At 44.7% G+C, this 19051-nt stretch overlaps 1 protein-coding gene across 2 annotated transcripts in view; it reads right to left on the bottom strand.

Moving 5' to 3' along the window:
- Nucleotides 1–1542: 1542 nt before the first annotated feature.
- Esyt2 (extended synaptotagmin 2) overlaps nucleotides 1543–19051 on the bottom strand; it is a 71921-nt gene continuing 54412 nt past the window's right edge. The window contains exons 14-23 of one of the 2 annotated variants that reach the window (XM_051152492.1): nucleotides 16372–16434; nucleotides 12944–13018; nucleotides 12163–12249; nucleotides 7739–7888; nucleotides 6508–6881; nucleotides 5456–5554; nucleotides 4574–4705; nucleotides 3393–3498; nucleotides 2680–2729; nucleotides 1543–2576 (exon numbers count right to left, since the gene is read on the bottom strand). In XM_051152492.1, coding sequence (XP_051008449.1) covers nucleotides 2531–2576; nucleotides 2680–2729; nucleotides 3393–3498; nucleotides 4574–4705; nucleotides 5456–5554; nucleotides 6508–6881; nucleotides 7739–7888; nucleotides 12163–12249; nucleotides 12944–13018; nucleotides 16372–16434 — 1182 coding nt within the window. In that variant the 3' untranslated portion in view covers nucleotides 1543–2530. The remainder of the gene's footprint in view (nucleotides 2577–2679; nucleotides 2730–3392; nucleotides 3499–4573; nucleotides 4706–5455; nucleotides 5555–6507; nucleotides 6882–7738; nucleotides 7889–12162; nucleotides 12250–12943; nucleotides 13019–16371; nucleotides 16435–19051) is intronic. The other variant, XM_051152496.1, reaches the window with a different exon arrangement.

Genomic DNA, 19051 nt, shown 5'->3' with positions numbered 1-19051 from the left:
ACATGAATGAGTCAGCAGAGCTGTACTTCAAATCGCTAATTTCCCCTCATTGGTTTGGCTCAAATAGAAAACTTAAAAATTTTTTTTTTACTAGATAAGTCATTAAAAACTAAAAGTTAACATTTAGAGAACTCAAGGTGTCTTCTATCTTCAGGATACTGGAGGGCACCTTGGTGTCAACTCAGTCCTCTCCGTGCAGGACACAGAAAGAGGCACAGGGGAGGGGGTTCGGGTGCTGTATCACGGGACTTTCTCTCTCCTTTCAAGACAGGATGGAGAGAGATGCTAGAGGATTCAGGTGATGCAGGTGGGGCACTGCATCTCAACGCACTGCCTGCAACAGAGGGCAACATACTGAGCTGTTATATTGACTTATTAGGGGTGTGTACCCTTAACTGTACTCAATTTGCCTAATCGCTTAAGAAAAGCATTCCACTAAATAGAATATACACTGAACAGAATAAGCATATGGGTGCAAAACCAAGATGTTTAGATTGTTGGTGAAAAACCATTGACATGATAAAAGTTTCTACGAGAAAATCTCCTTTATATATTATGACAGACGCCCTGCAGTGGACCTAATTAGAAAGACATGTAAGGAAACAATCAATTACCATGGCCACGCAACTAGTTTTAGTAGGGTATTACCTTCTTATCTCCTGCAACTGAAAATGCCACCTTGGCCGTTTTAAGTGCATCTATGTTCATGTGTGTGACATACACATAACTTTCTCCCAATCCTGCACACTAAGGGAAAAAGACTTGGAAACGGGACTCAGAGGAAGGTGTCAGCAGACAGGAGAGAGAAGTTACTCTGGCCCTTTGACTGTCTGAAATGTGCTGTGAGGAGCCACAGACTCCATCACAAGCTGAGGCGCACAGGAGGAGAGTGTAAAAGAAACCCTGGGTATTCTTCGTCACAGGCACTTTGGTATGCGTGCTCACATAAGCTTCCCATAGGCTGTTTAATTCCAGGAAGCATGTGAAAGGAACGACTCCAATTTTGATCACAAAGCTGTATTTTCCTGCTATAAGTGTACATAGTTTTAAATGATCTCATAGCCGAGAAGCCCTTTTCATCCTGTAGCTTAAAATGCATACTGAAAAAAAATCTTCCTACATTTTTGCCTGTTTTGTTTACAGACATGCATAGCTTATAATACTGTGACATAGCCTCACCTCACAAGAGGTTTGGGGACTCTTCCAAATGTAAAACATGCTTCTCATAATCTAAAAATAAAAGATTACAAAATAAAAATTCACATCCAACATGGCACACAGTGAGGCTGTCCAGAAAGCGGCAAGAGTGGGCGCACTGCTGCTGGCGCCGGGCAGGACCACGCTGCCATGTGACCCTTTGTCAGTGTCAGGGGACGCGCAGGAGCTCTGCCCACAGAGGTGTATCCTGTGTGATGGATAGAGAGCAAGGGCAGCGTCGGCCTAGCACAATGCCCTTTGTACTCTTCCGTCCTTCACACCACCTTACACTAACAACAGAGCAGTCTTTACAGGGTGAGAGCACGGACAACACAAGCCGCCTGCGCCCATGTGCGCCACACCTTACACCCTAATATTGGAGAGTCGTTCCTATGCTTTGGGCAAAGTACAAAGTGTGTATTTCTTTTTCCCAAGAGAGGGTCTTGCTGTGTAGCCCAGGCTGGCCTTCAACTCTTGGGTCTTCCTGCCTTGGCCTCTCATATCCTGGGATTACAGACGTGAGGTACCACACTTGCCATGTGTGTATCTCTGTACTATTTCATGAATCTGTTATAAAAATTACAAATAAACAGGACATTTCTTTCTTATGTAATACATTTCAGATTGAGTACACTGTGATTCATGATCCTTGGCAATACTTTTGGTATTGTCACATTACTTAGTTATACAACTTTTTAAATAAGCCATTCGCTGGCTTCCCACTGTATCTTCCTATTTATAATAATGTTAATAATCTGAACACTTTGTTTTATATCATTCATAGTAGACACAAATACCCTAATATTTAATAATCTTTTCATTTTTCCCCTAAGAAAGCCATACCACACAAGAGATCTATGAGAACTTTTTGTTGAGAAGCTGAAAATGATTATTTGTCAAAGAATTTAATGTCTTAGAAGAAAATATGTATTTTCTTGATACATTTTCTTCTTTATCCAAACCAGCATGTAGATATTAAAAAAAAAGAGTCTATTTACATGGTGTAGCGCACCTCCAGGCCGCAGGACCGGGCAGGAATAAGCAAGCACAGGTGTCCGCTCCCAGCATGTGCAGCTGACAGTTCTACACAGCACAGGAACACATCACTACACTGCTTCACACTGCAGTGCCCGGCAAAGCATTGGGGGAAACAGGGAAGTTTAACAACAACATTGGCCAAATTTTCCTACAATGCCAAGTTTTATAAAATTATTACAGTATGTATAACTCAATACTTAAAATTATAAAAATAGCATTGGTACATCTGCGAGAAGGTGTGTTCCCTGTCGAGGTGCCACAACACATTTGAGAAACTGGCCTACGTCCAGCGTAGCTACGTTATCACCTGCGGCCTCGTCCCATCTTCTGTGAGGTCATACCTGAGGGAGCACAGAAAAGTACAACAGACTTGGGTCAGGCTCTGGGGAGGTGGTTTTGGCTGGGTTCTCTGGGAACTGCCTGCAGCCTGGGAGAGGGACTCACCACTGGGTCCAGCCCTTGGCGAGATCTTCAGATGCCAGAGCAACCAGCACCTGTGGGTTGAAAGGAGGTGCTGTGACAACTGCGGGGAAATTCCTTTTACATCATCCACCACCCTTTCCTCCCTCTCTAATTTCTTATTTTAACTTAACAATATGGAACTCTCCTGTTTTGAGATTCTCATTTTAAAAAATCTTTTCAACCTTTACACGGCTGAAAATAACCAAGAGATTCTTCTTGTATCTAATAGTATTACGGTCATTATGAAACACGCGCAGAGGCAATTCATGGAGGTGCTGGCAAATACATTGTTCATGTCAGTGTGTAGTCTGGATGTGCAGTGATTTTAAAAGGCTCATGTTTAAAAGCCTGGTTGTCAACTAACTGATGGGCTTCTTTCTCAAAAGTGACCCAGAAGGCTCTGACTTAACCAATGGGAAATGGTGGCGTTGCTATCGGAGGGACCAGGCCACAGGGATGGGCTCTGCAAAGCCCCACTTTTTCTTTGCTCTCCTCACAGCGCTCTCTACTTTCTGAGCCCCCTTCCCACTTACATATGCTCTACATGAAAACAGCTGTCCTGACGTCTCAGCACGCCATGGTAACCAGCATCAGCACGGCGAGCGTCCCCCCTTCCCACTTACATATGCTCTACACTGTATCTCACAGAAGCGCTAAGTTTTGCAGTCTGTAGGATACAAGGGTTAAAAACTTACTTTGCCAAGAAGCCCTTTGTCTTTGGACAAGAAGCCGCCACTGTTCTTCACCGCCACGTCCAGGGTTCTCCTTTGCACCTCAGGCAGCGACACGCTGAACTCGAAGCTGCCATGGAAACAGAAGCCTCTGTCAGCTCTCTATAATCCTGCTGCATTTTCGTGTACACTTTTATTTCTGACATTCAAAACACTGCTTTTTCTTGTTCCCTTTTTGGTGCTTATCTGACTGACTGTAGTTTAAATAAAATTACTTCATGACAACAGTGAGGGAGAGGTGCCTTTAAGGAAGAAACAGAACTGGGCCAACAGATACTGATACTATTCAGCTGCGCTATTTTCTCAAAACTAGCAGACAGCACACTGCCAGAGAACTAGGAGGTGGGCAGTGTGCACACTAGTGGTCCAGGGATCTCTGGGGTGCCCACATGCAACTTGACCCACCAAACTGACCATGACCATACAGATGGAGCTCCTACTAAGGCAGCCTCATAAGATTTGCAAAATTATATCTCTACTAATTTTGGAAATTGTTTTAGAAAAATAGAGCTTTTCTCAAAAATGTATATTCTATTACTAGCTTATGCTATACAATAAAAAATGTAAATGTATCTTTAAATTCCTTTTAAAATTCAATATCAGCATATGTTACCCACTAAATCAAAATTCTCCAGCCATCAATAATTTGACTTTTAGCAGGGGCAGCACAGGCTGTTAATCCTAGTACTTAGGAGGCAGAGGCAGGCAGATCTCTGAGTTCAAGGTCAGCCTGATCTACAGAGTGAGTTCCAGAACAGCCAAGGCTACACAAAGAAACCCTGACTTGAAAAAAACCAAAGCAACCAACCAAATTAATTAATTAATAATAAATAAATCAAATCAAATGAAAATAGGCCAGCCTGGCCTACAGCGTTCTAGAAAGGTCAGAACTACACAGAGAAACACTGTCTTGCAAAACAGAAGACAAGCAACAACAAAAGACCTTTCGTCATCAGTCTCCCTGAGCAGCCTTATAAATTGGATTTACAGGAGGATCTGCTTCGTGAATCACTCAGCGAGCAGCACGTGCTGGAGTATGCTAGAGAATCCCACTTCTCCACAGAGCACTGGCTCCACAGGCTCCACAGGCCTGGTCACACCGCTTCACCCAGGTAGCCTTTAGCTAAATGAAATGGCTACCATACCTCTGATCAAACACGGGGTTCAGGGTCTTCTTTGACACATGTGTTTTCCTTCTTCCTGATCGCCTCTTGTCTGGTAGTAAGTACATGCGGACGTATGGATCAGAGCCATCTTCCGAGAAGGCAATGAGGTTCCTTATAACACAAACCAGAGAAGGCTAGATACTAGAATTTAAGAAATTAAAAACTGCGTCCTATCCAAATTATTTTTATCAAGTTTTGATTTCATATTACTAACACCCAGAACTACACAGATTCCCCAGAGTATGTTTCTCAATCACCAGCTGCTGGCGTCACTGTTAAGCTTTCCTTTTAGCAGTCTGGCAGAGTAACTTTTGCCTTTACTCCCTAAGCCCAGAGTGTGACAGCCCTTGCTTCATGCGTCTAACGCACCTTCTCACAGGAAACACATGCAAAGGCCATGTGAGGCAAGTTTGGTCCTTCTGTTAATAGGACGGGGTGGCCGCACTGGTTCCTTGTGTAGCGCCTCCAGTCACGGCTTCTGCACAGGGTCAGCCTCCTCACGGACCTGGCCCCTGCTCTTTCCCTGGCATGACTAGTGTAAGGCAAACGCACTCAGCTGTGCAGACCCAGAAGCAGGCAGGGCTGTCCTCAGAGCTGCAGGAGCAGCCTGTGCGGTGCCCGCCCTCTCCAGTCACTATCCCAGCAGCCAGAACACACAAGGTCCCCAACAATCCCTCACAGAACTGACTCTACATTTTCAGGGTTAACACCACCACTTCTACTTATCCATATTTTCAAAAGACCTTTTATAAACGCGAAACATTTCTATTTTAAACCACTGTTGATGCAGCGGTGGGGGAAGTGGGTAGGGAATCAGGCGAGCCAGGCGCAGCCGGGCAGGTGCAGCGGCGCTGGCCTCACCTGCACGAGTGCACGACCACGATGAGCTTGTTCCTCTGGGAGCTGTGCCGGATCGTCAGCTGGATCTGCCCCAGAGGCGACTGGCCCAGGGTAGTCCCACTGCGGAAACAACATGATGTTACCACCTCTGCCCCAACTTCAAAAGAGGTGTGGTGCCCTGGTGCCACACACACAGTAGGATAATGTCCACTCATTCAGACAAAATGGGACCTGACATGATTTGAAAATTCTAAATATGTATCAAAGTTGAAATTATTTCACTTGAAGCCTCAGTAGTCCTTAATTACTCCTAACTGACAGCGTTCCAATGAGCAGTCAAGGTATAAATGAGAGACAGCTCTCCCCGGGACAAACATCAATCCTGTGGTCAGAGCTCAGTCTGCTGCTAAGCAAGCGCTCAATACTGCACTACACCCAACCTGAAGCTGATTGTTTTCTTTACAAAAGGATCCACGTGAGGAAAGATGAACAGTGGTGAGCATATGTCACAGGACCCTCAGAGACACGGGCATGGCAAATGCTGTGCCCGAAGCAATTCTATTTTCTTCTAACTGGACACGTCTCTTAGGATACAGCAAAATGAAGTTTCAAAGGTTGAATTTTACAATTACCACAGGAAGTATGTAACTATTCTTCATCTTTATCTGAAGAGACCATAAATACCACCTATAAATCATGACAAATATTCAAAGAAAGCCAGTGGGGACCTGGTGGTGCTACACTCTGCAATGGAGGGAAGGCAAGCCTCTGCCAAGCCCGTGCAGGTGACATGATGTGCAGCACACGAGTGACCACGCCTGCAGGAGTCTGTCCTGGCATGAACTGAGTGTGTGGTGCCTCTTGCTCCTCCCACCCGTGACACCTCTTTTTTCACTACTGTGCTTCTATCACATCCAAGGTCCTACAAAACAAGTGTTATTTTGAAGTCAGGGACTCAATGAGCAAAAGAATCACACAACCCAAACTTCTTCCCAGATGAGTTAAGGTCCTATGTGCCTCCCGTGGTGTGTGGGGTGGAAACGCAAGACGAACACTGTGTGATCACTAGTTACTTTTCAAGCTGACGGAGCCGCTGCCTCAGCTCCTGGGTGGCAATGGGCAGTGATATGTCTGAGGCAATGCTTGGGGTGGGTTCCTTGGCCGAGATGTGGCTCGGAGAGGCCAAGAGGCTGGAGGAGCTCCTGCCCAGGTCACGCTGCGCCAGAGGGCTGGCCTCAGGGGGCTGGGGCTTCTCCTCCACGACAGGCTTGTCATCGACTCCCCTGACTGGTGTTGATGGGGCAGTACTGCTGCCCCCAGGGCCTGGCGATGCAGATGGCTGAGGTTTGACAGGGACTCTCCTCCCCTCTTTGGAGACAGAAGGCCGTTTCACTTGAGCTGAATGCTGGTGGTCCGCAGGCCGTTCTTGCTTTTCAAGATGGAGGACCTGGAGGGGGACGAGTGGCTTTAGAGTGTTCATGGCTGCTTAAGATTCAGCAAAATTGTTCAAATTCTAGTCTGCTCAGCTACGCAACTATTAAAATACTGTATTATGGAGAAACATGTAAGCCAGGGCTGTCCGTAGCAGGACACCCTGGGGTTAACTGATTTACTCTGGCTTTCTTAACCAAAGCTATAGCAAACACCTTAATTTCATAGACACCCCCGTTTTACTTTGTAACCATTGTTTTGCCACGATGAGGCTGTGCTGTGTGTCGAGGAGAACACGTGCACAGCGCCCTGAGCAGACTAAGTCTATTTTAATTAAAATGCAAACCTCACTCCTGGGGCTGGAGTATACATATAGTTCAGTGGTAGCACTCCGGCCTAGCATGTGTGAGGCTATGAGTTCAAACCCAGCACAGAAACAAAAGGTTGGCTCTTTATTATAATTTACATATAATTTTGTTTTTATAGGGGTATGTGTGCCACAGTCTGAGGAAAATCCTGTGGACTCAGTTCTCTTTTATGGGGTTTCGGGGGTGAAATTCAGACTTGGGCAGCAGGCACTTTATCTGCTGAGCTGTCTCCTGGCCCAATCTGAATACTTTTACTTAATGACACACACACTTTTTTTTCTGGGCCATTCTGTCAAGTCAGTAAGTATGGAAATAAAGGGTTTGTTCAGAACAGAGTGTAGTCTGGATGCCTACCACTTTGGTTTCAGCTTCTGCTCCCCTCGGCTGTCAGCATGCTACCTGTCACCTGACCTGTGCCTGTGGTGCCACCTCCACACTGGTTGGGCCTGAGGCCTAGCTGTGTCTTCCCTCCCACCACCGAGTCCTGCTGAGAACTGGGCAGTACCCGTAGGGCAATCTTCATTTTTAAGGTGCTGTTTGGACCCGAGTTGCTGAGCTGGAACCGCTGGTTGATAGTCATGTTGTCACTCAGAAGCAGCTGACTGAGTGGGATCCTCAGGGCGCCCAGGGAACACTGATGCTGCTCATCTATGACCTGAAAAACGCAGGGCAGGAAACACTGAGCACCAAGGAAAACACAATGTACCATGGTCCACAGGTTGGCTTCAAAACATACCAGCACAAGCCAGAATACAACGCATTTCATATACATTATTCAAGAGTGTGTCCAAAAGTCTTAGAGAACCTCTCAGAAGATGCAGCAGCACTTCTGTTAGAGGGAGCTGCTCTTTCCTCGTCACAGAATCATGACGAGCACAACAAAGGACATCTTACTGTGAGAATCTCAGTGAACAACAGTGTAGGGCCGGAGAGACGGCTCAGCAGCTCAGAGCACTTGTTCTTGCAGAGGATCGCATTTGGTTCCTAGTACAGACAGGGTGGCTCCGTAACTCCAGTTTCTACTGAAAATATGGATTCATGAAGAAAATGCATTTTTAGGTGTCATAAAGCCTTCCTTGTTCAAACTCTATATGGGTGCTTTGAAATTTACAGCATCTCCTTAAGTGCACGGCATTTCTTTCTCATGAGCAGTAATCTTCAGGATTGCCTCTGTTATGTGCACTATTCCCATCGGGTGACTGTTCAGGATAGTCTGACAAGGAAAGGACGTTGGACAGAGCGGACACGCTCCTGGAAAGAAATCAACACCACGCTGCATAAAGAAGGAACAGCTGAGCCACACAGAGCACGAGCTACTGACCGAGCACAGGGTATATGTAACGCCTTCTCAAAATGAAAAATGCAAGCGGTAAAAGGCAAAACCCTAAACAATTCTGTATAGACTCTTCCAGAAAATTCAAGTCCCCAGCTCACTCAGGAGGCTATCATTATTTTGACATCAAAACAGGGGGAGAAAAAAAAGATTAAAAAGAAGCAAAATTACTAATCAGCAACCTTCATGACTAAGTAAGAAGGTTTTTCTTATTATTTTTTATTGTTTTTCGAGACAGGGTTTCTCTGTGTAGCCTTGGCCATCCTGGACTCACTTTGTAGACCAGGCTGGCCTCGAACTCACAGCGATCCGCCTGCCTCTGCCTCCCGAGTGCTGGGATTAAAGGCGTGCGCCACGACGCCCGGCTAAGAAGGTTTTTCTTTTTTCCTATTTATTTACTTAATTTGTATGTGCGTGTGCTTGTGTGAGTTTATGTGTATTACATGTATGCAGGCGCCCTCAGAGGCCGGAAGGGGGCACGGGATCCTCTAACACCGGATCGCAGGCAGCTGGAAACTGCTGTGTGAGCACAGGACAGAAGCCAGGTCTTCTCCCACGGACTCCAGCCAAACCGTCAGAACCAAGAAGCAAGAACTAGAACAAGCTGAATGCATGGGAAAATGATGGTGACTAAGTAGGACTTATCCCCTGGGGTTGGATAAAAATGGCCCCCACAGTCCACAGGGAGTGGCACCATTAGGGACACGTGCAGCCTTGGTCGAAGAAGACTGGCTCAGTCTCTTCCTGCTGCCTGAGATGTAGAACTCTCCGCTCCTTCTCCAGAACCATGTCTGTCTGTGAGCCACTGTGCTTTCCACCATGATGATAGTGGACTACACCTCTGAACGGTAAGCATATACAATTAAATGTTTTCTGTAATAAGACTTGCTGTGGTCATGGTGTCTCTTCACAACAATAAAACTCTAACTAAGGCATCCCCAAATAAAACAGTGTGTTCAAGGTATCTTAGTATTAAATGCGAAAACCGAATAAAACTTTGCAATACTTAACATCTGATATGGTCATCTCAACACAGGCAGAGAGGCCTCTCCTGACAGTCAGCTTCTACTCATGATGACAAAGCAAACCAGGAGAAGGAGCACATCTCCAGGGAGCCCAGGCCTATGTGCTACTTCTGCAGAGTAAAGAGGACGGAACAGAGAAGCCACCCAAGGATAACGGGAAAAAGCCATCCAACTGTTATGAAAAGTATTATACTAGAAGGTAACATGACTTCCCACACATAAAATGCCAAAATAGCTACAAAATATGTAGTGGAACAGGAAAACAGCACTGGCATGGCAGCTCACGCCTATAATCTCTACTGCCCAAGCAGTAGAACTGTAAATTCAAGACCATGTGATAAAATCCATTGTCCCCTGCCTCCCACAAGCAAAGAACAAACAAAAACAGCAAAGAAGATGACTCTTTTTAGTGGGGCTGTATGAGATTATGTCAACATAAAAGAATTAACTGCATGCCCCTACCCCCAATCCATGTCTCTGTAAAATGTTCAACTGGACTTGAACTTGTTGGGCAGATTCAGCCAGCTGCCCAGTAAGCCCCAAGGATGTGCCACCACCCCTCTGGAACCGGGGCTGTGAGCCCTGCCCCACGCCTGGCTTTTTACACTGGTCCTTAGGGTCAAATCCAGATCTCGTGCTCATACAAGCACTTTACCGACTGCTCTAGTTCCTGAGTCTCCTACTGGTCTTGTTGTTTGTTCTGAGGCAGAGACTTGTGCTTGGAACAGCTAGGAGTCACAGGGAGAACCAGAGAATTTCTTTATCTTGACTGCAGTGATGGGTCCTAGTGTACTATGTACTCAATTAAAAACTGTAAGTGTGGGCGGGTGCAGGTCTGGGGTTCGAAAGATGAGGTCCTCAATGCATTCTGAGGAGGATGATTGTGTTTCAGAGCTACACAGAAATGTTCACCCCCGAGAGCGGCCTGATTGGGAGGAAACGCTTAGCGCAATGTGTTAGAAATACCCAAGCTGAGATCACCCAAAATGGCGTCAATCACACATTGTGTCTAATCCACAGAACAGCAGTGATGGCACAGCCACCAAAGGACAATACTGAAAGCTCCAAAACACAGTGCTGGTGTTTTCCAGAAAGAAAGAAATCCTGTCATGTGGATCGTCCATACCCTCCTGCCACAGGACCATGGAACCACGACCCGGGATCCGGTGAGCTCCCAGGGACCTGGGGCTGTTGCCGCTGCTTTTCAGGATGTAGCCAGGGGCAGAGCGGGCCAAAGAGATGGCGGTCGAGGAGGGGGTGCTGTTCACGTCGAGCCGAGCAAGGACTGCACTGCCCACACCACAGGCCTCATGGACCTCTTCTCACTGGCCAGGGGGCCATGCTTAGTGCCGAGAGCTGGATCGTGCAGAGGTGGATACTAGGGGCAGCACCAAGATGGGGGCCCATGGTAGATGGTGCACACGATGGAGCCAGACTCAGGAGGCACGAATCAACGGAGCCACAAGTTCCCTGGGACAAGAAGCTGAGCCAGGCCAACATCAATGGTTTCTGCGAGCTACTCAAAAAAGACTGTGGGACCTCTATGGCCAGCAACAACCTGGCAAATTGAATAGGAGCAGGAGAGCTGGCCCTGAGCACATGGAAGCAGGAGAGCTGACCCTGAGGACACAAGAACAGGAGCGCTGGCCCTGAGGATGCCAGGGCAGGTGAGCCAACCCTGGGAACAGGGGAGCCTGAGAGCTGGCCCTGCCCTGAGGACATGAGAGCAGGAGAGCTGGCCCTGCCATGATAAAAGCTGGTCCTGCCATGATGACACGGGAGTGGGAGAGTTGGCCCTGCCCTGAAGACACAGGAGTGAGAGAGCGGGCCCTGCCATGATGATAGGGTAGTGGGAGAGTGGGACAAGGGAGTAGGTGAGCCGTCCCTGCCCTGACAACACAGGAGCAGGAGAGCTGGCCCTGTCCCAAAAACAAAAGAGCAGGAGAGCGGGTCCTGACATGACGACAAGAGAGCGGGAGAGCAGGCCCTGCCCTGAGGACATAGGAACAGGATTGCTGGCCCTGCCGTGATGACCTTGCTCTATATATATTCTTACTCATCTGCATTAAAGAGAGTCTTGATCAGAAATTTCCAGACTTGACTCATTACTTCTTGTGTCTCTGTACCCCACTTTCAATCCCCACTCTCTCTTTCAGGTGAACCCTGGTTCACTTTGTCCCGCAGGCCGGGATACATCAATCTACCCCATGTATGACCTGCTGGAACACATGAAGGGGCTGGACCTGCAGATTCAAAGATTAAGAATCTCCTCGACACATGGCAACAACATCCAACAGCAGTCCCAGTGTAGGCCTCAAACCAGACCCATAACTCGTAGCAATGAACATTTGAAAGTAAACATATGTGGACAAAAGGCTATACTGCATGATACACTACAGCTTCTGCGACAAGATATTTTGTTTGTTTGTTTTATTTTACTGGGGGGAGGAGAGGGATTTTGGTGCATGACGTGTAACTCATAGACATTCAATAAAAGTTAAAAAAAACAATAAATGTGCATGTAATTTATAATCAATCATATTTCAAAATATAGGCACAAAAATGCAATACCTCAACTTCAAGGTCCTGGCGCTTGGGGTTATGAATGAAGAAAGTGAAGTTTTCCTCCCACACAGGCTCACTAGTTTTGTATCGAATCTGTAAGAAACAGTCCAATATTAATTCTCCAGTATTTTCTGTGGAGGACTACTGACTCAGTGCTTATTCATGTAATGTATACACAAGCACAGCGATTACACTGAAAGCCATATTTACTGAACAATGTACTATTATCTCAGTAAGCGCAGAAATGTTCACAAGAAGCAGCATAAACTCTGTGAGGTGCATTAGGGAAGGAGTTGACACAGAAGCCATGCCTCCTTGTCAGGCACCAAGACCTATTCTGCTCTACTGGCTTCAGCGCTCTCTCTTGGTGCCAGGCATTGAAGTGCACATGGCCCTGCTTCTTAAAGGAGTATTATTTAAGTTCTAACAACAGCCTGCAGCTGTGAGTCATTTCTAACCCCTGCCCCCATCAGAAAAGAGGAACATACAACAATACCTTCTCTGAATTCTTGGGCCTGTGTTTGCTGAATTTGAAGTGTGATGTGTTAACTTTAAGCAGTTACTAAAGACTCCATATCTTTCCCCATGAAATCAAACAAAAGCATATCAAGATGGCAGTTTTAACATTATTTAAAATTTAAAAATGCATCTGTTAAGCATAAGCAGCTTGTATGTATTAAATGACTGTTCCACATGGAAGCAATGCCTACATATCATACACCAGGACATCACCTGCTGGGGACAGTGACAAGGGCTGCTACGTGGAGAAAACTCAGAAAACTCTTACCTTACTCTCTTGAGCCTTGTGACCGACTGACATCTGGACAAGAGGATTTGGGTTGCTGTTTATTTTCTTCCCTGACTATCCAAAAACAAAACCAGATAAAATAAATAAACACACTTTGAAATGGGTTCCACTAAAAATGAAACTGTGGTTGGTATCAGGCCTCATTTCTATTTACCTCTGATACTTCAGACACAGGAAACACCAAAGAACAATTAAAGTAGAAAACAACTGCTAAGTAAACCCTGAGCCATCATTATTCATTATGTCCATCATAAAGAAACCTGAGAAAACTTCTATTCACATACTTTTTTCCCCTTTCTTTCTTTCTTTTTTCTTTTTTGAGAGATCGGGTCTGGCAATACTACTTGGCTAGTGTGGAACTCTGTGGCATGAGTGCCTCTCCCATGTAGGCCTCCAAAGTGGCTGTGACTCCAGATACAAGTTCCTGTGTCAGGTTGTACGTGAGTTTGAAATGTCAAACTTTTTATTTTAAAAGTAAGCTCCATAGGAGACAAAGAAGGCTACAATCAGAATGTAAAGTAAATAAATTAAAAAAAAAAACTAAATTATGCTTGGAGGCATAGCTATTTTATTTATTTAATATTAATAATTATAGTTCTCAAAACTGACTTACTAGGATAACAAAAATGTAAGTGCAATGAATATAAATAAATAAATACAAAAGAAGACAAATGTAAAGGGATGTTAACTCAGAATACTCCTCCAGCTGCAGTTTTAGATGCACAGCTTTACACCCCGAACCCACTATCATCCTGCTCAAGTAAACACGGTTATCAGATAGTGGATATTGCTTACCAGCTTCTAAGTAATTATCACCAGAAGAATAAATGACAGTTTAGAGTTGCATGGAATTAAGCAACTATAAATATAATTTAAAAAATCATACACAAAAAAATTATAAGAAGCATATTTTAGCAGACAGCTGATAGGAGAAAACATAGTAAACCACAACAGATATGGGACATGAGGTTTACTTGTAACTTAGCCCCACAAAAAGATGCAGTTAAATGTGTTAATGTGAATTAATTAGAGGGTCACAAAAAGTATCTTAGTTAGATAATTTTAGAGTCAATCCTTAACACTGCAGCAATGACAGAAATAGATGTCAAAATCATCTGATTATTAAAAAAAATGACTAACCCAAACCTACTGTGATAATCTATTTTCTGGTTCATCTTTTTGATGTGAATGAATTCTGCAAAATGAAATAAATACCATTAAGAATATCAAAGCCAGCTGATTTTTCCAAAACTTGTTTTCTCTTTCTTTAATATTAGGATTTCTAAATCTAAGCTGAGCACAGGTCTTCTGGGACTGAGGATGCAGCCTCCACTTCCCCTCCTGGTCAGCTAGAAACGGACTTCCGAGGAGGGTGTGCAGGCTACTCAGGGGAACTTGCACAGTTGCAGGGCATGAAATCACATTGATTTAAGCCACATCTACCTTGGATCTTTTTTGCCTATTTCTTGTTTTGTCTTTATGAGACAGGGTTTCTCTGGTAGTCCTGGCTGTCCTGGAACTCACTTTATAAACCAGGCTGGCCTCGAACTCAAAGATCTGCTTACATCTGCCACCCAAGTGCTGGGATTAAAAGCATGCACCACCATGCCTAGCTTCTACCTTGGGTCTTTGAGACATGAGTTTATTTCTAATTAACATGCCTGTAATCCCAGCACTCTGGGAGGCAGAAGCAGGTGGATCGCTGTGAGTTCAAGGCCAGCCTGGTCTACAAAGTGAGTCCAGGACACCTAAGGCTATACAGAGAAACAAACAAAACAAAACAAAACAAAAAAACAAAAAACAAACAAACAAAAAAAGAGACTTTATCTGTGAAAATGGGGATTTTAAGGATTTAATGCACCTATAATTTTATGGTGCCTCTCCTTCTAATATTTTTAAAAACAGAATGAAGTTTATAACTAATAACACTAAAGACCTGCTTTGAACAATTTGCAGTTGTCACTGCCTTAAATTATTGTGCACATATGTATATATGTGAATGATACACTAAAGTCTATTTGTTCTAAGTCTAAAGTTTTAGTAAATATAAAATAAATAAAAGCTTAGCTGTACTTTATGATCTTGTTTAGTGGTTTGTAGAATAAGAGGTGTGTCTTAACACGGATGATGCTTTAGATTATATAAATAAGGTTTTAAAATTATTCATTAAGTTTTCTCCCATAACAGAACATTTAGATTATAGTAGCACATGTCAAAAGTACAAAATACGGTAAGAAAAGGACTTTTAAGTCACATTTAAATGAATTTAAATCTCATTTCCTTAACTTTTGACTAACGAGACCTGTGTTTCATCAGTGTGAGCCTCAAGTTCCATGACTACGAGAGAGGCACGATGCCACTTTTAGAACCTGTTAGCCTTAATGAGCCGATGTGTTAAATCAGATTATAGCACATCTATTTATACTCCTATTATATATTTTGTGTGTAGTATTATAATTCACTTACTAATTCAATGGAGAGGATATTATTTCCACCCTGAAAGTAGGATGGAATCACCACGCTGAGAAGCATGACAGCAGAGCATCCCTTTCTGACCTCTGTGCCCTGCTGGCCAGCAGACAGCAGGTGAGCAGTGCTGCTATAGGTCCCAACTATGCTGGGAGGCACAGCTGTGTTAGCCATGTGCGGACGAGCACTCTCAGGGTAGGGCACACTGCTAAAGCTGCACCATAGCTCCTTCCTGCGGGTCATAGCAAGGTTGACAAGTGTCACCTTAGACAAGCCAATGACAATCTCCTTCATCTCAGAAACTTAACTTATATCGCTAGATGAAATTGATCAAAATTTTTCTATTTCTTTGGAAGATTCTTAAGACAATTATATTTAAAATGCCCTTGCGTCTCACTATAATTAACAATTTAGCCAGAGAACCCAAGCTATTATCTGGATCAGAAGTGGAGCTTAGTTTTCAATATACCTCATTTGATAAAATTTGAACTTCTGGAAAGACCTATCACCCAAGCCCACAGCAACAAAGCCATGAGGTTGATTCAGTGAGTCCCTATCAACATATTGGAAGAGGCAAGTCCTTAAGTGTGCACTCAATAGTTTGCAAGATGCATCTTTAAATCACAATATGAAAATCTGGTCAAGATTTTAAATAGAACTTTTACATTGCCATTCACAAATTCAAACAAAACTATATTTCAATGGCTTTGAGAGACAGAATAAAATCTAAATTTTCATATTGGAATTTTAAAATTTAACTGTGGTTGATGTAATTTCTTCTAAATACAAATCCTGGGAAAACAAAAGCAGGACTTGGTCTATGGAGCAATGATTACACAGGGTGGGAGGGAACCTGCCCACACACTTAGGAAAGCAAAGCAGCAGCTCTTTCAATATGTCCTGGTCAGCACCGCAGCCTGGAGGGACACTTCGTTTACCTTTAAAGCTCTCTGCACTGCAGACTTCTTCAAGACACCCGGGTTAAAGTCTAATGGGTTACTCTTTCAGATCAGAAGAAAATGAATACACCAAGGGTTAATAAAACATGCAATGAGGAGTTTATGTTAATGACACAAAAATTCATGAGGATAAACAACTACTTAAAGTAAACCAAAAGCCATATATGCTGACAGATCTGCCTTCACGCTCGAGACTTTACCATAGTGACTGACAAGCTAAAATGTCACGACACGTGTGCTCATCCTTGGTGACCCTTCACTTCTTCACCTCTGACTTTTAGTAGAAATCAAGAGTGTGACTTGAGGAAAGGCTCAGCTTGCTATTCTTTGCCTGAGACCCCAGTGTCGCCCACAATTAGAGGTTTAATACGAAGCACGCAGTGACCGTGCTGTCCACACTGCTGGAGCTGGTCTCGCTTACGGCGGCTGAGGCCACTGCTACGCCGTCTGAGCGTGGCTCTCTCTGTACAGCATCATCCAGAGATAGAGCCTATCTTTCCTGCCAGTTCCCTGGACTCCCCGTCCTCCCTAGGGTGGAGCACAGGCCAGCAGCTCCCTGGACTCCCCGTCCTCCCTAGGATGGAGCACAGGCCAGCAGCTCCCTGGACTTCCCGTCCTCCCTAGGGTGGAGCACAGGCCAGCAGCTCCCTGGACTCCCCATCCTCCCTAGGGTGGAACACAGGCCAGCAGCTCCCTGGACTCTCCGTCCTCCCTAGGGTGGAGCACAGGCCAGCAGGGTCAGCTCGACACATTCTCCTCTTCTAGGTGTATGTCTCCCTGACTGACAACTTTAAATTAGTTGTTTATTCTTAAATGGGCAATTTGTTTTGGAAGCTTACAGGATTAACATTTGAGGTTAAAGGTTTTTGCCTTTTTGTTGTAATTAATTTAAAATAGTATATTGGATTTGATTCTCAATTTTTACTTTTTAAAAATGTCTTATTATACAGAAGATGTAGGAAAGGTGGAACAGCTGCCACCCAGTCCCCTGAGGCAGGAGGCAGGAGGCAGGAGAGAAGGCGAGGCAGCGAGCTGGGTCTGTGTGGGTCTAAATCTAGACTGTTCAAACATGGCCCCAGGGCTCTCTGAGGACACAGAACCTACTGCCTCTATCTTTGGATGAAGCCTGGACCAGGTATTCCCTAAAAGTTTCAACAATGCATTCCCCGCCCCCAGAGGGAGCCTGACCGCTCCAGATATAACAAGGGCCTTTCCTAAAGTGCACACTGGATAGAAACAGCTGAGGCAAATGTACCTGTTATTCTAACATGCATCAATTACTGAGAAACAAAGAGAACGTGGCAGTGAGAGTCAGGAATGCAAGAACAGCTGTGTGAGGTCACAGAAAACTGCACAGCACGAGGGTGCAAAGGCTGGTTTCTGAAAAAGTTGGGGCAGATGTCCAGGTATAAGGTTCAAAAGTCAGGCACCAGTAGCGCGTACTCGTGGGCCTCTCTATCCTTGGAGATAGCAGCCTTTTCCCATCAAGAACCACGCACTAGGGATACAGATCATGTGAGACTGCTGGCCTAGAATGTAGGAAGCCTTCATGAACTCGGAACTGTGCTCCATGCCTATGATCCCAGCTCTTGCAAGCAGGAGGATGACCAGAGGTTCAGTGCTTATTCCCAGCTATATAAAGTGTTTCAGGACAGCCTGGGATACATGAGTCCCTGTCTCAAACAAACAAAACCTAACATTACCTGTAAAAGCTGTCTTTGCTCTGAAGGGTCACATAGTGGCAGCTATCACACTGTCAAGTTCTTACATGCAAGGTAGACTCCATGTAAACACCACTCATCTCAGATCATCTTCAGTCACGGAATTAAAGGAACATGGACAGTGACGACTCCACAGTGATGAGACTGCAGATCCCTATTCTTAGCCACTTGTGTCCTCTGCACTGACTTTATTGTCTAACCTATGAAGTATCTAGGATGGCTACAGATGAATGAGGCATACCACGGAGGTCTCTTACTGCCTGTGCGGCTCCTGCAAAGCGCTCCGCACACTCGAGATACAAGGCTGGCTGCCACAGTCAGAGCACACAAGCTGAAGCTGACGGCGGCAAAGTCTCGAGTCTGCTTTACAAACAAGCTACTTCCCAAGAGAGGAAAAAATAATGAAGTTAAAACTGGGAACTAGGTGGGAAATAAGAGCTGTGGACTATAACCATTTATAAAAAAGTTTTTCATGTAGGGAAAGATTGAGAAATCTGATTTGACTTTACACTGGAAACCAGTGAGTAAAAAGTAAGTGTGCGCGTGTTTACTTCACAGAACATCTTATGTGGTGTGTACCCTAATCAGAAAGCACAGCATGACTTTGACGTCAGAACAGCAAAGCAACTTCCAGAATCCAACTCAAAAATATTTTCTTTGTGCAGTTGTAGATTAAGAAAGAGACCTAGACAAATTACTGGAGACTGATAGCAGACAGAGCTACACAGAAGACTGGCCTTATCACTTGTACGAGTTTTTGATGACATTTTTTCCTAAGAAACAGAAACATGAAAAGTGATGGCAGCTAGAGTTGTTCTGGCATTACCATTCTAATGTCCTTCCTTTCGACTTTTTTGTTTTTGAGACAGGGTCACAATAATGAAAGAGGAACTGCTCCTGCCTTAACCTCTAGAACGCAGGAGTTATGGAGGGCAGGC

Source organism: Acomys russatus, chromosome 1 (assembly GCF_903995435.1).
Source record: "Acomys russatus chromosome 1, mAcoRus1.1, whole genome shotgun sequence".
In the NCBI taxonomy this organism is placed as follows: domain Eukaryota; kingdom Metazoa; phylum Chordata; class Mammalia; order Rodentia; family Muridae; genus Acomys; species Acomys russatus.
The sequence above is the reverse complement of the archived record's forward strand: the minus strand, read 5'-3'. Positions and strand labels throughout refer to the sequence as shown.